This window comes from Podarcis pityusensis (assembly GCF_964106645.2).
Source record: "Podarcis pityusensis genome assembly, chromosome: 16".
Classification (NCBI taxonomy): domain Eukaryota; kingdom Metazoa; phylum Chordata; class Lepidosauria; order Squamata; family Lacertidae; genus Podarcis; species Podarcis pityusensis.
In genome coordinates, this window is record NC_138041.1 from 27,385,029 (window position 1) to 27,404,452 (window position 19,424).

A 19,424-nucleotide genomic window follows, 5' to 3' on the forward strand; every position below is an offset into this window, starting at 1 on the left:
GCCGGAGGGGGGAAGGTTATGAAAAGGAAATCCCGCCCCTTCCCTCCCCTGGAGGGCGGGATTGGCTGAACTCTAGGGGTGGAGCCTGTCCGCAGGCCTTTGGCTGCGCCGCGCAAAAAGCCCTCTAGAGGGCGCTCTTACCTCCCTTCTGACTGGTGCTCCCAGCAGCCCGGACTGTCTGAGCTGGGATGAGCGAGTTATTTATGTATTTATTTTATTTATTTAATTTCTATACCGCCCTATACCCGAAGGTCTCAGGGCGGTTCATATAAAATATCAAATACATAAAATCAAAACGAAACCAGCAACCCAATAAAACCCTCCAAAAGAGCCAGCATTTTAAAAAAATGGTATAGGATGTAGGTCAAGTCAGGCAAAGGCCTGGCTGAAAAGGAACGTTTTTGCCTGGCGCCTAAAGGTGTATAGTGAAGGCACCAGGCAAACTTCCCTGGGGAGAGCAGTTGCACTATCTTCATCATGGCTGTCAACTTTCAGATTTGAAAATAAGGGATCAGCAGCCTCGAAAATAAGGGATCAGCAGCCTCAAAAATAAGGGATCAGCAGCCTCACCTGTCCCAGGGACAGTCTACGAGATATCTAACAATCTGGGATAGCAGCGGGAAGCAGCGGGAATAAGGGAATTTCCTGCAAAAAAAGGGAAGGTTAGCTATGATCTTCAGCTGGGGAGTTCAACTGGCTGAGCGTGGAGATCTGCTGCATCCGAAACTGCTCCTCCTGGTGGATCCTACCCTGGGATTGCCCCTTAAACTAGCCAATCCTAACAATTTAGGAGGGTGAGAGAAATCCAAGTCGTTTTGCATTTCGAGTACCTGATTCACACTCTCTGAAATAGAGACACAGCAAGAGGCAGTGAGCTAATGAGATGCCCCTTTCAAAGTGCGCAGGGACAAAGGCTGGATGGGATGAGATTCTCACATTAACAACAACAACAAATATCTAGCCTTTGTTCTTAACTGTTGTCTTCAACCCCCCCCCCCCCCGGAAACCAATACCACTTATTTCTGTTGCACCTTTCATTTCCTCCTGAGAGAGGCCATGCAGATCTGAAAGAACATGCAAGTTATTCAAGCTGAAGATAGCTCAAAACAAAACAAAACCTAAACCCATATTGATTTGCAGTTAACCAACTGCACAATCCATACATCTTGCCACCAGATGGAGATATTGTATGTGTCTGAGCGCTCTCTCTCTCTCTGTGTGTGTGTGTAAGAGAGAGAACTGCAACCACAATATTGTACCTCTTCATCAGTGAGGGGGAATGCAGTGAGGATCTAGGAAAGAGTTCGTGTTTTGAGTCACTTTGAGGGTGTAGCTGCTTTCTTTTTAGCAAAGCTGCTGCCCTCCTCCTGCACCCTGAGACAGTTATTAAGAGGCTGACATATTTGCATAGGGACACGGGTGGCCCTGTAGGTTAAACCACAGAGCCTAGGACTTGCCGATCAGAAGGCCGATGGTTCGAATCCCCATGACAGGGTGAGCTCCCGTTGCTTGGTCTCTGCTCCTGCCAACCTAGCAGTTCGAAAGCATGTCAAAAGTGCAAGTAGATAAATAGGTACCACTCCGGTGGGAAGGTAAATGGTGTTTCCGTGCGCTGCTCTGGTTCGCCAGAAGCAGCTTAGTCATGCTGGCCACATGTCCCAGAAGCTGTACGCCGGCCAGATTACGTCTGTAATCTGAAGCGTATGTAACCTGAGATACCACTGTACAATATTTTTTTCTCAAAACAACATATACAGTGGTACCTCAGGTTACATACGCTTCAGGTTACATACGCTTCAGGTTACAGACTCCACTAACCCAGAAATAGTGCTTCAGGTTAAGAACTTTGCTTCATGGTGAGAACAGAAATCGTGCTCTGTCGGCACAGCAGCAGCAGGAGGCCCCATTAGCTAAAGTGGTGCTTCAGGTTAAGAACAGTTTCAGGTTACGTATGGACCTCCGGAACGAATTAAGTACTTAACCCGAGGTACCACTGTACAGTTATAAAAAGCATACATTATTCAAAATTAAAAAGGTGTCATTAAATGCATCCCAGGGCCTCTGAATCTGGAACAGATGAGTAAAATCTGTCTGCATCTGGTTCTCTTTTCTTCAACCAGATCTCCACTCACCCTCTTTATAGCAGCGTATGTTTGCAGTTGTTGACATACTATAAATTACAACTTGGAGAGGCACTCCCACCATGGCGTCCTGCCGGAAATTGCATTCCAGTGTTTACTTAAGGCTGCAGGCTGTTTTTGAAGGAAACATGGCTGCTGGAGGCACTCTTGGCCAGGAAGAAATGACTTGCCCCGTTTGCCACCAACCTTTCTTGGACCCAGTGATTACTGACTGTGGACACAGTTTCTGCTACGCTTGCCTCATCCAGTATTGGAGCGACTCTGATGGAGCAGGCTCTTGCCCTCAGTGCGGAAAACCTTTTAAAGAAGGCAGCTACACGCGGAACCATGAGCTAGCAAGGCATACAGGGGAATCTACAAAATCTAAAGAAGGGGAAGATGTGAAAAGCAAGACAGGAAGGTGTGATAAGCCGGAGGAACTCCTGGAATCCTGTGAGGGTGATGATCGAATGGTTCGAAAGAAAAAGGTAGGAAACTAGGGAGGGGAGGGAGGGAAATGAATTTGGTTTGCTTACTTTAACTAGGGAGGGGAGGGAGGGAAATGAATTTGGTTTGCTTACTTTAAAAAAAGTTCAATTGATTCACATGTATCTCTTCCATAAAATTTATGCATACAAACCAGAAAGCAGTTTACAAAAATAATAAAACAATAAAGTTATCGATAAAAGCAGTTAAATAGCATTTAAAACATTCAGAAAGTAATTAAAATCTGCAATAAGCTGAAAACAGAATAAAGCATATGCCACCCTCTGCTTGCTCATAATTTACCCGCCATGGGCCCACACTTTACCTTGGTCTTTTAGGAACACAGACTGACACTGTACAATGTTATAAATGAGACTTTCCCCTACCGATGGACTTGGGAAATTGTTGTCACCAAATCAACTAGGGTTGCTAGGTCAGGAGCATCTCAGACCCTGAAATTTCAAGGCCCAGACCTGAGACCTAAGGGAGCCCCCTGTTGATGTCATTGGGGCAGGCCCTGGAGACGGAGGTTAATTGGGAGAAGGGATTGGAGGAGGACAGCCTCCTCACTGAGTGTCTGTGCTATGATTTGCAACTGGCTCCTACTGGGCTGAGGCTTGCAAGCTAGATGCACAAAATTCTTAATTACTATTAATAATGCATAGTAGAGGAAATTGCATAAACAAGTATGTATATTGGGGAAAATGTGCTGTAAAATGCTGGTGAATTTTCACGAGCTGCTCCTTTTTATTTATTTAATAAACTGGCAAAGTGGTGCAGAAATGTGACAAATTGAACATAAGATTGGGAGGGGGGGGAATGAAAAACACCAGAATGCACAGATTCATTCATCCCTACTTCTAGATCACACAAGTGACACCTTGGCTTACAAAGCCTTATCGGTGGTGTTATGTTCTGAAGTTCTCACCCTGGGCCAGCAGGGGGATACTGTAGATAGGTTTCACTCAGGTCCACATATGCAAATAAGGGATTGAAAGTGACGTTCAGTGATTGGATAGTTACAGAAAAGGGTTACTGTTGCGTTGTAGTGGATCTCTATACAGTGGTGCCCCGCAAGACGAATGCCTCGCAAGGAGAAAAACTCGCTAGATGATAGGGTTTTGCGGTTTTTGAGCTGCTTCACAAGACGAATTTCCCTATGGGCTTGCTTCACAAGGCGAAAATGACTTGCGCTTTTTTTTTAAAGCCGCTTGAAGAGGCGCAGTTGCGACGGACTGTGCTTCGCAAGACGAAAAACATCGCAAGCCGAAAACTCACGGAACGAATTCTTTTCGTCTTGCGACGCACCACTGTACAGTTGCGACTTGACTTTGAGGAGCAACTCATAGAACGCAGTGTGGTAGCCTTTTTTGAGGTTTTTGGTGATTTTTGAAGCTTTTCCAAAACTTTTCCGACACCGTGCTTCGCAAGACGAAAAATTCGCTAGACGAAAAAACTCGTGGAACGAATTAATTTCGTCTTGCGAGGCACCACTGTATAAGCAGGCTGGCTGAACCCTTCAGTTCAGTTCTGTTCTGGCCTGTGAATAAACAAGAGCTGTTTGAAGAATTACTGTGTCGTTTGATATGTTCACCCACAACTTAACAGGTGGTATTGTATCTTTCTGGTTAATTACTCTGGTTGTGTAGAAGAACTCAGCTGTTACATTTCCATGTTGGGGGGGGGGAGGAAAACGAAGGAGTGGATGGAGTTGTACTTCTAAATCAAGAACTTTACTAAGAAACATCTGATTTTTAAAATATTTTTAAGGGAACCATGATACCGAAAGGGACGTCCACACTGCTTGTAGTTATGGAAGAAGACATTAAGTGCCCTATTTGCATAGACTGTTTAACAGACCTTGTGACTCTGGATTGTGGCCATAACTTTTGTAAGGCCTGCATCAACCATTACTGTGAGATATGGAAGGAAATAGGTCCACCGGAATGTCCTATCTGCCGAACAAAGATCCAGAAAGGGAATTACCGGCCAAACTGGCTGCTGACCAGCATTGTAGAAAACTGCAAACGCTGCAAAGGAGCACTGTGTGACAGACACAATGAAAAACTTCTACTGTTCTGCAAAGAAGACAGAGAATTGCTATGTTCCAAGTGTGAACTTTCGCCACAGCACAGCCAGCACTCAGTGGTTCTCCTGGAGCATACTGAACAGGTAGGAACTTGTCTAGATAAGCCCCAACCAACATTGTGTCCTCCAGATGTTATGCAATGCAGATCTCCGACCAAAAACAAAATAGGTTACAGAATGAGGGGGAAATGCAGTGCATTTATTGGTGAAAATAAAATGCAAAATTATGTTGTATTAGGGGGAAATGAGTTCCAAAAAATTCCCTGTATGGAGAGCAGTTCTGTCCATTCCACCCACCAGTTTAGATATTTGCCCTTTAAGTTTTTTTGCACTCCAGGTTCCATGGAAATCTTTGCCACTCTAATGGTGATAGGAAGGGGGTTGAATCCTGTGTTGTAGCCGTTATCCCCTGCCCAACCCCCATGGCTCAAGTTTGACAAGTGGGTAGGATCACCTGACATAATTAGGAGCTGCTAGACCCATACCAAAAGGGACGCAGGTGGTGCTGTGGGTTAAACCACAGAGCCTAGGACTTGCCGATCAGAAGGTCGGTGGTTCGAATCCCCGTGACAGGGTGAGCTCCCGTTGCTCGGTCCCTGCTCCTGCCCACCTAGCAGTTCGAAAGCACGTCAAAGTGCAAGTAGATAAATAGGTACTGCTCCGGCGGGAAGGTAAACGGCGTTTCCGTGCGCTGCTCTGGTTCACCAGAAGCGGATTAGTCATGCTGGCCACATGACCTGAAAGCTGTACTCCGGCTCCCTCGGCCAATAAAGCGAGATGAGCGCCGCAACCCCAGAGTTGGTCACAACTGGACCTAATGGTCAGGGGTCCCTTTACCTTTACTTAGACCCATACCTGAACCTCAGCTGACTATTATCAAGTCTCTTCTCTCCGGACGTCTCCTTGAGAGGAGGATTTTACTCCTGAGGAGTCCTTACCAGTAACTGACCACTGATGGGAATGGGCTGGGTTTGTATTTTATTTTTTTTAAAATAGTATTTATTAGGGTTTTAAGTTTACAAAAAGGCAAAAGGAAACACACCAAATTAAACAATGACAAAACAACACATCACAATAAAAAAACATAAAGACTGAAACAATTAAAAACAAACAAAAAAACCCAAACCTTCCCATAACTTATCTTTCATTTGCTTGTTTCCCTGACCTCCTCACACCTCCCTTTTTTGTATTCTAAGTCAATTATCCATTTCAGCAAATCCTTTCCCTCTCTTCAAAATTTTTATCCTGAAAATTTATCTTGATCTTAATATAATTTTACTTTCCCTCTTTTCACCAATTAACAGTCTATTTTTCTTAGGGAATGGGCTGGGTTTGTATCGGGCATTGCCTTTCTCTAGGACTCAGGACCCATTTGGCTTCAGTGTCAGAGGACTAACCTTGGTTGTGAACAGCCCCTACTTAGTTTTGTCTGAGGACCCCAACTCCCTGCCCCCAGATGGAGCCTAATTCAGAACTTGGTGTAGGGCTCCCCCAGCTGGGACATGACAAAGTGAGATTCACGCCCCCCCCCCCGCTTTTAGTCTGAAGTGGTACAGTCAAACCTCGGTTGTCGAACGTAATCTATTCCAGAAGACCGTTCTGACTCCCAAAATGTTCAACAACCGAGGTTCAAATGGCTGTAGGCAAAGTCAATGGAGAAAAAAATATAAAAACTCTCCGGAAGCCGTTCAGCTTCTGAAAATCGTTAAAAAACCAGAGCAGTTACATCTGGGTTTTCGGCATTCAGCAGCCAAAACATATGATAATGGAGGTGTTCGGGAACCAAGGTTTGACTGTACAAACCAGGTTTTTTATTTTTTTAAAAAATAAGAAATAAGAAAAAAAATAAAATGTACACCCCTCTCCCGAGACCATTCCGTTGTAACTATCCAACCTCCCAAAATTTGAACACCTCTTGCGATGGTTTGACCCTTTTCCGTTTTAACAGTAAATATTCTACAAATACCTTCCTTAGCTCCTCAAAATCATCTCTCCTGCATATTCCCTGTTTTACCTGACAAGGTGAGATTCAAGACGAAGACATATACCACAAAAGCGATGAGGAACCTGCTGTGCCCCTTCTGTCACCAGATACTGATGTGGACTCCTCTTATACATAAAGACCTTACTGCCCTGAGGTTTACCAATAGGGATGCGGGTGGCGCTGTGGTCTAAACCACTGAGCCTCTATGGCTTGCTGATCAGAAGGTTGGCAGTTCAAATCCCCACGACGGAGTGAGCTCCCGTTGCTCTGTCCCAGCTCCTGCCAACCTAGCAGTTCGGAAGCACGCCAGTGCAAGTAGATAAATAGGTACCACTGTGGTGGGAAGGTAAATGGTGTTTTCGTGCTCTCTGGTTTCCATCACAGTGTTCTCTTGTGCCAGAAGCAGTTTAGTCCTGCTGGCCACATGACCTGGAAAGCTGTCTGCGGACAAACGCCGGCTCCCTCGGCCTTTGACTGGACTTAACTGTCCAGGGGTCCCTTACCTTTACCTTTAAACCTGCAGTCTACCACTGCCTGTTTACAGAGTCCCTCCCACTAGAAAGCTCTGACAGGGTGGCAAGGGAGACTGGGATCTGTTTCTTTTCAAGCATTTAATTCAACACAGAAGGGTTGTTAGAGGCCAAACTAAACAGGATGGACAAAGTACGATTCCTATATATCAGCCATGTAAATAAAAGTGATGTTAATGACAGACCTCCAACTGCTCGTGTTTACTTACAGAGAATCTGTCACAGATTGGTGAACCTTTGAAGATACATTCAATGATTCAGTTATTAGGCAGTGTCCCTGCTCAATTTCCCTTATAATATGTGACTCAAGTGTTCACATAACACTGCACAGGTGATCAATGTCATTTTATTATAAAACCAATAAAATATTCCCCCAAAAGGGACACATCCTAGGACAGGAGAAGGGTGGGGGAGGATATGTCATGGGCCAAAGAGAGCTTCCCAGAGGGCTGCATTTGGCCCCTGGGCCTGCATGTCCCCACACTTGCCCCAGGACCTAGGGAATAAAGAAGAGAAGATCCCTCAAGACTGGTGAATCATTCACTGCTTAGCTCATAATGTGGAGTTTAGGAGAATTCCCATGTTCGCTGGCTAGCAGAAGCGTCACACATCCAGGATTTTCATCTCAGCCAGAGAATAATTTTGTGGTTCTACGTTTTCTTTCCTGAGCCTGAGAAGAAATTCACTGGTACAGTCATACCTTGGGTTGAATGTGCTTCAGGTTGAGCGCTTTCGGGTTGCGCTTCGTGGCAACCTGGAAGTAATGGAGCACGTTACTTCTGGGTTTGGCCGCTTGTGCATGCGCAGACACTCAAAATGATGTCACGCGCATGCATGGAAGTGGCAAAACGCGACCCACAGATGCGCTGTCGCGTCTTACGTTCTATTCAAACTCATTCTATGTTCTGTCCCTGTAGCTGAGACCTCATTTATCTTCTTGTCTTTTTCAGGGGATCAGAAGGAACTTGAACAGGTATGTAACTATTTCTTGTCACATACAAACACACACACAACTACAGAACAGATTCTGTTTCACTGAAAACAACATGTTCTTACAAGTATGACAACAAATTCTGCTATGTACAATCAACATTTAAAGCAAGGGTGGGAAATCTTTCTCTAATACCCTTTTAACCTTGACGACATTGATTTACCCTTACAACCTTTTACATATATTATAAAACATAAATTTGGAAATTGAGTAATAGGTCTGTGCCTTCTGACGGCAGCAGCCCCCCTCCTCACTTTTCTGCTTTTCCCATCACTTATCCCACAAATTGGGCCAAAGGAATTGTTGCAGGACTCTTACTATATTCGTTAGTAGAAAGGGCACCCTGATGTGCTATAAATTTTGGAAAGTGATTTTTCTGCCTGCTCTCTGTGCATTTGGACACCTCTTAAGATCTTGTAGTCAATTGTGCATGGTCTGAAGATCAAGAACAGGTTATTGTCTATATCTGGATAGAACTGGAGTCCGTTTTTAATCATGATGTTGGACTGAATCTTTCAACACTGCACTGATTTTGTGATTTCTTAGAATTCCTGATCAGTACTAGGAAATCTCCCTCAAATGCAACCCCTGCTTTCTCCTCTGGTCAATTTCACTCTGAAGTGTGAGGCATGAGGAATGATATTGAGTTGGGGAACCTTTGGATTTCCAGATGTTCTTAGACTACAGCTGTCATCATCTCTGACCCCTGGCAGGGCAACTGGGGCTAATAAGAGTTGGACAGAGTGACAGGTTGCTCATTCCTGGTCTAGAGGGTTCACTAGATTGAAATGTTCTTGGGAGAGAGACCTCCAGGCTCAAAATGTCAGACTGGGAAGAAATTGAGAGCAAAACCAAAGTCACAGGAGATTTTGAGAGAGATAAAATTATATCAAGTACAATATATGGAAATGATGAATCAGGAAATAGAATGGAAAATTAAACAAATGAGACAAAAAACATTTGAATCAGCTAACAAATGTGGGAAATTGCTGGCCTGGCAAATGAAAAAAAGACAAAAATTAAATACTATTACAAACCTAGAAGTGGAAGGAAAGAATATACACAACCCAACTGAGATTAGAAACTGTTTCCAGAGGTATTTTAAACAATTATACACACAAGGGCCACAGAAAGAAATGGATATAGACCGATTTTTGAAGACAAATGGATTACAAAAAATCTCTCAAGAAAGCAAATTAATGTTGAACTACAAAATATCTGAACAGGAAGTAGAAGGTGCCATTCAAAACATGCAATTGGGCAAATCTCCAGGACCGGATGGGCTGACTTCTAGATACTATAAATCTTTGAAAGAGTGGTTAGTACAACCTTTGAAGGAAGTCTGCAATGAAATATTGGAAGGGAAAAGGGCACCAGAGTCGTGGAAAGAGGGCACCAGAGTCGTGGAAAGAGGCGTACATTACACTTATACCGAAAACAGAGACTGAAAAGACTCCGCTTAAGAACTACCACCCTATATCGTTACTTAATGTGGATTACAAAATTTTTGCAGACATTTTGGCCAAGAGATTGAAAAAAGTATTGATGGAAGAGATTCATAAAGACCAAGCGGGCTTTCTCCTGGGAAGACACTTGTCTGATAATTTGAGGAATATAATTGATATTTTGGAAAAATTAGAAGTGAATATAAATACTAAAGCAGTTCTGATATTTGTGGACGCGGAGAAAGCCTTTGACAACATCTCTTGGAGTTTTATGAAGAAGAACCTACAGGGGATGGGGGTAGGCTAAGGTTTTGAAAATGGTATAGGTGCAATATACTCTGAACAAAAGGCTAAATTAATTGTAAATAATGTGGTGACGGAAGAATTTAAGATAGAAAAAGGGACACGACAGGGGTGCCCAATTTCCCCACTGCTTTTTATATCGGTCCTGGAGGTTCTGCTGAATATGATTAGAAGGGACCGGTTGGTTAAAGGCATACAGGTCGGAGCCAAACAGTACAAACTGAGAGCATTTGCAGATGACTTAGTATTGACGTTACAGGAGCCAGAATCTAGTACTAAAAGGGTTTTAGAACTAATTCAAGAATTTGGTCAAGTGGCAGGATTTAAACTGAACAAGTTAAAAACTAAGGTTTTAGAGAAAAATTTAACACCGATTGAAAGAGAGAGGTTTCAGAATGAGACAGGTTTGACTGTGGTTAAGAAAGTGAAATACCTGGGGATTAATATGACAGCCAAAAATGGGAACTTATTTAAAGATAATTATGAAAAATGTTGGACGGAAGTGAAAAAAGATTTAGAAACTTGGTCAAATTTGAAGCTTTCACTGTTGGGTCGTATTGCTGTGATAAAAATGAATGTATTGCCTAGAATGCTGTTTTTGTTTCAAACATTGCAAATTGTGGACAAGATGGATTGTTTCAAGAAGTGGCAGAGAGATATTTCTAGATTTGTCTGGCAGGGCAAGAAGCCCAGAATAAAATTTAAGATATTAACTGATGCAAAGGAAAGGGGTGGATTTGCCCTGCCAGACTTTAAACTTTATTATGAATCAGCAGCTTTTTGCTGGTTGAAAGAATGGCTACTTCTTGAAAACACAGGCATTTTGGACCTAGAAGGTTTTAACAATGTATTTGGATGGCATGCATATCTGTGGTATGACAAGGTCAAAGCGCATAAAGCATTTAAAAACCATATTGTCAGGAAAGCATTGTTTAATGTTTGGATAAGATACAAGGATTTATTGGAAAACAAAACCCCAAGGTGGCTGTCACCGATGGAAGCGAAAGCTCTGAAAAGGCTCAATATGGAGGCCAATTGGCCGAAATATTGGGAAATTTTGGAACAAGATGGAGATAGACTGAAACTGCAGAGTTTTGAGAAACTAAAAAATAAAGTGCGAGACTGGCTTCATTATTATCAGATAATGGAGGCATATAATTTGGACAAGAAAATTGGCTTCCAGGTGGAAAAATCAAAATTAGAAACAGAACTGTTAGAACCCAAAACTAAGATTTTGTCAAAGATGTATAACTTGCTGTTGGAATACTCAGGATGAAACGGTGAAATCTGCTATGATTAAATGGGCACAAGATTTTGGACATAACATTATGTTTGCTGACTGGGAACAGTTGTGGACCACAGGTATGAAGTTTACGGCATGTAATGCTTTAAGAGAGAATATTATGAAAATGATATACAGGTGGTACATGACCCCAGTCAAGCTTGCAAAAATTTATCACTTGCCCAATAACAAATGTTGGAAATGTAAAGAAACTGAAGGTATATTCTTTCACCTTTGGTGGACGTGCCCAAGGATTAAGGCTTTCTGGGAAATGATATATAATGAACTGAAAAAGGTATTTAAATTTACCTTCTTGAAGAAACCAGAGGCCTTTCTCCTGGGCATAGTCGGCCAATTGGTGCCAAAGAAGGATAGAACCTTTTTTATGTATACCACAACAGCAGCAAGAATACTCATTGCAAAGTATTGGAAGACACAAGATCTACCCACTTTGGAAGAATGGCAGATGAAGCTGATGGACTATATGGAACTGGCAGAAATGACTGGCAGAATCCGAGACCAGGGAGAAGAGTCGGTGGAAGAAGAGTGGAAGAAATTCAGATTATCTACAGAAATATTGTAAAATTAATGAATGTTAGAATGATGTTGGATAGAAATTAAGTCGTTTCCAGCTGTAATGCTTTAAGGGAATATGAAAAAAGGGTTATAAATAGGTAAAAATCTAATGCTATTATTTTTAAGATCAAGGATTAGGATAATTAAAGAGGGTAAGGATTTGCTGAACCAACAGATTGAAGTGGAATACAAAAAAGGGAGGTACGAGGAGGTCCGGGAAACAAGCTAAAGGAAAATAAGGAATGGAAACTCTGGGTGTTTTTAACCATTTTTATTTTGTATTTTTGCTATTTTTTTCACTTTTATTGTAATATTTTAAAAAATCTTAATAAATATCTTACCAAAAAAAAATGTCAGACTGGGACTCTTATCTGTGAATGTATCTGCGGGAAATTTCAGTCAAGCATAACTAGCAAGCATCGGGCTAGTTAGTGCATGAAGGGGTTAAAACCACAGAGTTAGATTCCTACACTCAGCTAGGTCATGCTCCCTTTCCTCAGGAGAGGAAGGAAGTGAGGCCTTCCCTCCCTCCCTCCCTAGCTCTCCATGCAATGTAACTGACCAAGGAGGATGTGCCTAAGCTTGTTCTCCAAGCTTAGAACACATGCTTGAAGCTACCGTATCTTTCGCTCTATAAGACGCACCTAGTTTTTAGAGGAGGAAAACAAGAAAAAAAATATTCTGAATCAAATGTTGAAGAAAGCAATGCAAAGCTTCAGCGTAAGCAACACAAAGCCTCTTCAGCGCAACGGGAGGAACGCTCCCGCTGCCCTGAAGAGGCTTCACACGGCTATCCCAGAAGCCAGAACAACAAGAGGAATCGCTGCGCAGCAATCCCTCTTGCTGTTCTGGCTTCAGCGATAGCTGCACAGCCTGCATTCGCTCCACAAGACGCACACACATTTCCCCTTACTTTTTAGGAGGGAAAAAGTGCATCTTATAGAGTGAAAAATATGGTATCTTGCTGTATTTTCTACACAGAACAACACATGTATCAGACTTTTGAATAGGTAAGTAAATAATTTTAAACTTAGCAGTGTGTGGTGTGTTCAATGAGGTCTGTTGCTTCAGCGGACTAAACAGAACTTTTAAACAGGATTAACAGTCTATTCCTATGCTGTACTGCTGCGCAAGTTGTGACTTGATTTTAAATTCTGCTGGGGCTTTCTGTGTGCTAGCCCTGTGTTTTGAATCTAGGCACCTAGTCAGTTCTTTTGTTGTTCACCCACACAAGTGAGTCCACAGGGATTCATATATTAATTCCCCCACAGCATCTTCTCTTCGTATGTTCTTACTACACATTTGTATGGGAGGGCAAGGGGATTGTTGAGTACTGAAAGCTGTCCATCTTCCCTTCCAGGTCCAAAGATGAGGAGGAAGTGGGGCATGAGTTGGTTAATCACCCCAACAGTTGCTCACCGGAAAAAATTGCTCTGATCAAGATTACGGGAAAATGGGAAGGTATTGGGGGCAAACAAGGGAGTGGGAAAATACGTTGAACTCAGAGACTTGCTAGTGCTCAGGGGCATGGCAAGGGGTGTGTGTGTGGGGGGGTGCGGTCCGTCCTGGGTGTCATGCCTAGGGTGTGTGTGACAAAACCCGCCTCCCAGGTGGATTGGCATGGTGGCGCTCGCACCCCCGGTGGGTGGATTTTCGTGATTGGCCAAGACCTCTGACCTGCATCAGAACGCCATCATGCACTGAACTGTGATGCATTACAATAGGCACTCTAGACTCCCTTCTGTTATTAAGGCTAGCCAATTGATCAATCAATTCCTGCAAAGGGGCTCCATCCAGTTGCTCCATTTGACACCCAGCTTCTAGCAAATGATGCCCAAACTGATCCCTAATACCCAATCCATCTAGTCCTGTTCTCAACAGTAGTTGACATCTAGTCCTGTTCTCATTAGAAGCCTAGTTGGGGGAAAAACCATAGCTCAGAGCTAGAGCATCTGCCTTGAATGCAAAAGGTTCCAGGTTCAATTCTCAGCATCTCTAGGTAGAGCTGGGGAAGAGACAACCCTGTTTGGAACTCCAGAGAACTGCTGAATAGACAAGATTGTGCTGTATGGACCAAGGTATAAGGCACCTTCCTCTGTTTCCATCCATGCACATCTCCTTCCAGGAGCGCCTTCCGGGGGTGTGGCCTGGGGAGGAGGCGTGGCCTAGGGAGAACCTTGAGGACCAGTTCAAGAGGACCTTGGGTCTCAGTTCTGCACCTGTAAGACAGGTCTCTGATTAGATCGAGCTGGGCTTGTTTTTACGTTCATCAAATCTCCACTTTCCCTCTGTCCTGCAGGAAGTATAATTCTGGATCCAAGCACAGCATATCCATACCTCATTGTGTCTGATGACCTGAAAAGCGTGAGATGGGGAGATGGAAAGCAGGATGTGCCTACGAGCCTTGAGAGGTTTCACTTTGATCCCTGTGTCCTGGGCTGCGAGAGATTTGTTTCAGGAAAACATTGGTGGGAGGTGGAGGTGGGGATGGAGGTTGAGGAGGAAGAGGCTGAGTGGGCTGTGGGGGTTGTACGAGAATCTTTCCAGAGGAATGCGAAGAGCAGCCTTAGTCCTTATTGTGGGATCTGGGCTGTGGGAAAGGAGAGGAATTCTGGCCATGGCTCATTGAGTGACTCTCTTCCCCTCTGTTGCCTCTGGGCTTTTACTTCTCCCAAGTGGACCATGTTGAGACTGGAACTTCTGCCCAGGAAGATCAAGGTGTCCCTGGATTATGAAAAGGGAGTTGTGGAATTTTTCGATGCTGATTTGGACGAACCGATCTTCAAGTTTTGCTCAGCCTTTTTTAACAGGGAGGTGGTCATTCCCTATTTGCGGGTAGAACGTGGTGTCACCCTGAAATGCTCTTGAGGAGAAAGCCACATCTCTGCGGCAATGGGGCAAATGGTTCTCACGAATGACTGCTGGTTCCTGAACATGCATCGCTGAATCTTTTATCTGCGGGCCAAGAGTTGGGATGTGTCTTGCCAAAGGCAAGGCGGTTCTTTTAAAATTCAGAAGCAATACAGAACACACAAGTGAGTGAGAAGATTAAAGGTTTTATTCCAAAACAGCAAGCGCTGTATACATACCAAGCAAGTGCTTCAACCTGCCACTTGTCCTCAAGAAGCAGTGTAGTGAACCCCCCCCCCCGGTAGCCTCACTTGACACAGCCCTGCGGCTGATCGGTCTGTGCACGAGCTTCTTTTTTTAATAATATTTTTTATTAATTTTAACATATAAATTATAAAATGTACCACAAAACTTATCACTTATACAATCTTTTTAGACTTCCATCAGCACCTCTGATGATCCACCGTTTTAACCACTTCTTATGCATTTCTTAACTTTATATTGCCTTTACATCTCTTAACAAATCTTCCTCCCGCTTGTCCATTTTTACAATACTTCCAATAATACTCCTCACAAAACTTCTTGCAACCCTACAAACGTCTGTTCTTCACAATTACTTTTCAAATAGTCCGTAAATTTACTCCAGTCTTCCATGAATTTCTGGTCTCGCCGGTTTCGAATGCTTTCTGTTAGTTTATCTAATTCTGCATAGTCCATTAACTTCATCCTCCATTCTTCAATCGTCGGTAACTCTTCTTGCTTCCATTTTTGGGCCAATAATATTCCTGCTGCTGTTATTGCATATAAAAAGAGCTTACATTCCTTTCTATTTATGTCACTCCCCACAATGCCCAATAAAAATGCTTCTGGTTTCTTTATAAATGTATATTTCAACATTTTTTTCAACTCATTATATATCATCTCCCAGAAGCATTTCAGCTTTTTACATTCCCACCACATGTGATAAAATGTTCCCTCTTTTTCTTTACATTTCCAACATTTATTACTGACACGAGCTTCAGAGAAACTCTGCTCAAACCGTCAGATTTTATAGACAAACCTGTGCAGCTTTCAAGACTGGCTGCGTGCGGATCATCCATTAGCCACCCCCTCCCAATGCCTCACTTTCTCAAAACATGTCAAACATGAAAGAAGGTACCAAGCACTATCCTCCCAAACTGATAAGGCAGCTGGGAGGGGGGCTTCACCTCCTCCCAACGTTCCCAAAACATTTAAGACTGTTCTCAAAACATTCGAGAGAGAGGAAGGGGGAAGGAACAGGGGCAGGAAGGATTCTGTGTCAGACCATTAACTGCTCGATACATTTTGTCTTCCGGATACATTTCCCATACAGGATGTTGGAGGAATCCATTGAAAAGGGACTATCAAATGGATTACCTTCGGTCTGCCTCTTGGACCTCTATCACATCACAGTTTCTCTACCAAACACTTTTTTTTAAAGAACTCTAATGGCTAGAAAGCAGCTTCCTATGGCTATCCATGCCAGTCTCACCGTGCATCTCTTATATTTTTAATTTCATAAAATTTGTATACTGCTTGATTGTGAAAAAACAACAACCCCAAAGTGTTTTGCAAAAGAACCTTCTGTGCCTGCCTTACTGCAGTTTGCAATAAACTTTTTCTACTTTCCACCTCGTCTGTCTGGAAAGTAGAAAAAGATATCCCCAAAAATGTAAGAGAAATATTTCTATGCGCTACGGCAGCGGCCCGAACACTAGTAGCAAAGAACTGGAAAGGGGAAAATGTTCTGACTATAATGGATTGGCAGAATAAGTTACAAGAATATGTGGAAATGGCACAATTGACCAACAGCCTAGGGGGCAGTTCCAGACAAGAATTTGCCCAAAATGGGATAAATATAAGAGATATGTACAAAATATACAGTGGTTTTTCGTCTATGGAAGCATTTGATTGACCTTGGATAAAGAAATATATGAGAAATAAGAGCGACAGTACAAATTTCTATAAGAATGTATTAGAGAATAGATTAATAATGGCAGGTACATTCACTATTAGAATAAAAACATACAACGGGAATTGACAGCAAGTCCAAAGTCTTTATGGTATTTTTTGTTAATAATCTTTGCTAATAATTTTTGTTAATAATCGCATAAAAAGTAGCATAAATACAGCTGAAGTTTAAGGTTCATAATTATGTAAGAAAAGATAAGTATATGGTTTTTTCATTTTTTGTTTACATGATTGAAATTTTAATTTACTTTAAGAGATGCACTATATATATGTAATGTAAGACTATTAATAAAGCTTGTTACATGTTTAAAAACAAACAGAAAGAAAAATACTTTCCACCTCTGAGTGATTTATTGGTTTTGGATCACACCAGTCCTAGGGGGTCTTCAACCATTTCACTAGTTTAAAACATATAAAAGTTAAATGACTTAAGCAGATAAAAAAAATCCCTCAACTTTCTAAGCATCTGGGTAGGCTTGTCTAAACAGGAATGTTTTTAGCAGGCAGCGAATAGAGTGCCTTCAAGGCACCTGCTTGATGTCAATAGGCAGGGAGTTCCAAAGTGTGAGAGCTGCCACATTAAACAATCAAGTTCTTATAAATGTGGAGCAGACATTATGTGGCAACTCTTAGTAGGGCCAATTCTGTCCCCGTTTCTGATTTGATCCCAAAATTTCTCTTTTCCTTAGGACGTTCCTGTTTTCATCAGAGAAATGATGGAGGGTATGGAGTTATTGTTATGTACTGAAGTTCTCACCCTGGGCCAGCAGGGGGATACTGTACATAGTTTTCACTCAGGTCCACATATGCAAATAAGGACTTGAAAGTGACGTTCAGTGATTGGATAGTTACAGAAAGTTGTTACTGTTGCGTTGTAGTGGAGCTCTATATAAGCAGGCTGGCTGAACCCTTCAGTTCAGTTCTGTTCTGGCCTGTGAATAAACAAGAGCTGTTTGAAGAATCGCTGTGTTGTCTGATATGTTCACCCACAACTTAACAGTTATGTAATCCCGAGCCAAGGGGATAATTAACTATACAACCTTTAGAAGACATCTGAAGGCAGCCCTATATGGAGAAGTTGTTCAATCGTCAATATTTTATTATGTTTTTATATAGGTTGGAAGCTGCTCAGAGTAGCTGAGACTCAGTCAGGTCAACGAGATACAAATAATAAAAGTACTATTATTATTATTATTATTATTATTATTATTGAATAGAACATCCCTATTTCAATCAAAGAATTGTTGTAGTTCATTGGTTCAGCATCTGTTCTGCATTCAGAAGGCCCTGGTATCTTCATGTAGGCTCTGGAAGGACTCTGTGTCTGAAAACCTAGAAAGCCACCACCACTCGGTATAGACCACCCTGAGCTAGTTGGACCAGTGGTCTGACTCAGAATAAGGCAGCTTCTTATGTTTCTGGCTAGGAAGCAAACATTTGTATGCCCACAGCCTGAGGGACTCATTTGCATCCAGACTTTGCCTCTGCTCCACCTCTGAAATTCTACCTCTTAAATGTGCTTAAAGATTTCTGTGGGGCCGGGAGCTGTACTAAGGTTGAAAAGGCTGGTTGCTCCATAAATGCTGCTAGACCATGGTTCTGCTAGCACCACCAGCTCTATGGTTTCTGGGTCTTTTCTTAGCAGGTACTGGCAATCTCCTGGAATCTACAGATTCAGTTCTAGACGCCTTGGCAGAGACTTAGGTCTTATTGCCTTGCCACATGGAGAATTACACACGGACAAGGACTGAAAATTGGATCTGCTGTTGGATAGGGGACAATCTCTGCAATCCCCTCCTTGCTACTCAGATGGAGATATTGGGCTGGAGCCAAACCTTTCCGTTGAAATCGGTGGAACTTAAGTTGAACTTATCCCATTGATTTCTGCGCTCTGCAGGAGAGGACCTCCGCAGATACCATCTTATCAGGAGGTCTGCTCCATATAACATGGGAACAGAGCCTTTAGTGTGGTGGCACCTGCCTTTGGAATCCCCTCTCATTAAATATCAGACAGGTGCCACCTCTGTTGCCTTTTTGGTGCCTGCGGAAGACCTCCCTCTTCCAAAAGGGCTTTTGGGTGGAGATCTTTCCCAGTCCACATCTGTCCTGGAATTACGTTAACATGTTTTATCGCTTGTGTGTTTGCTGCCCTTTGAGAGGGAGGGTGGGCGACAAATCAAATAGATTTCAGTGGGACATATGTTCAGCTAACTTAACATGGATCCAGCCTCTGATGTTTGTAGAAAGCTGCATCTCTGTGGACAGCGACGTGATCCACCTCAGGGTTGTGGAATGAAAGACTCAAAGTTCACAGGCTCATCCAAGGGTCACCAGCATGCTCTGTACCTGCTGTTCTGCTTTAAAAACGACCTGCTGATGTCTCCGTGTTGTGTTTGTGTCTTCGAACCACAGGCAATGCAGAAGTGATGCTGAACCAGCCTGGCTCTATGCTGGCACCCCTAGGAAATGTCACTCAGCTCCCCTGCACCCTGTCTGGCGACAGCATCACAAGCATCGCGAGCCACACCATCGTCTGGCTCCAGCGGAAGCACCAGGGCTCTCCCAAACGCATTTTGTATTACAAAGATGAATCGAACCAACATAAAGGTTCGGGGGTCCCTGATCGCTTTTCTGCTTCCAAAGATGCCCAAAGGAGCACCTGCTACCTCACTATCTCTGGGGTCCAGGCAGAGGATGACGGCATCTATTACTGCCTGACATCGGCCGGGGGAGAATACCACAGTGCTTTAGCTTAAGAGAGAGCCAGGACCAAAACT

At 43.0% G+C, this 19,424-nt stretch overlaps 1 protein-coding gene and 1 gene segment (V, D, J or C); both read left to right on the plus strand.

Annotated features, from left to right (window-relative positions):
* The first annotated feature begins 1,904 nt into the window (after positions 1 to 1,904).
* LOC308465325 (tripartite motif-containing protein 60-like) lies at positions 1,905 to 16,721 on the plus strand. The gene is made up of 5 exons (XM_080985195.1): positions 1,905 to 2,608; positions 4,377 to 4,778; positions 8,159 to 8,181; positions 13,166 to 13,266; positions 14,105 to 16,721. The coding sequence occupies exons 1-5, from the start codon at positions 2,204 to 2,206 to the stop codon at positions 14,671 to 14,673; spliced, it is 1,500 nt and encodes a 499-aa protein (XP_080841321.1). The 5' UTR covers positions 1,905 to 2,203; the 3' UTR covers positions 14,674 to 16,721.
* Positions 16,722 to 19,073: 2,352 nt separating this feature from the next.
* LOC308464813 (immunoglobulin lambda variable 5-37-like) lies at positions 19,074 to 19,403 on the plus strand. The segment is given in 1 exon: positions 19,074 to 19,403.
* The last annotated feature ends 21 nt before the right edge of the window (positions 19,404 to 19,424 follow it).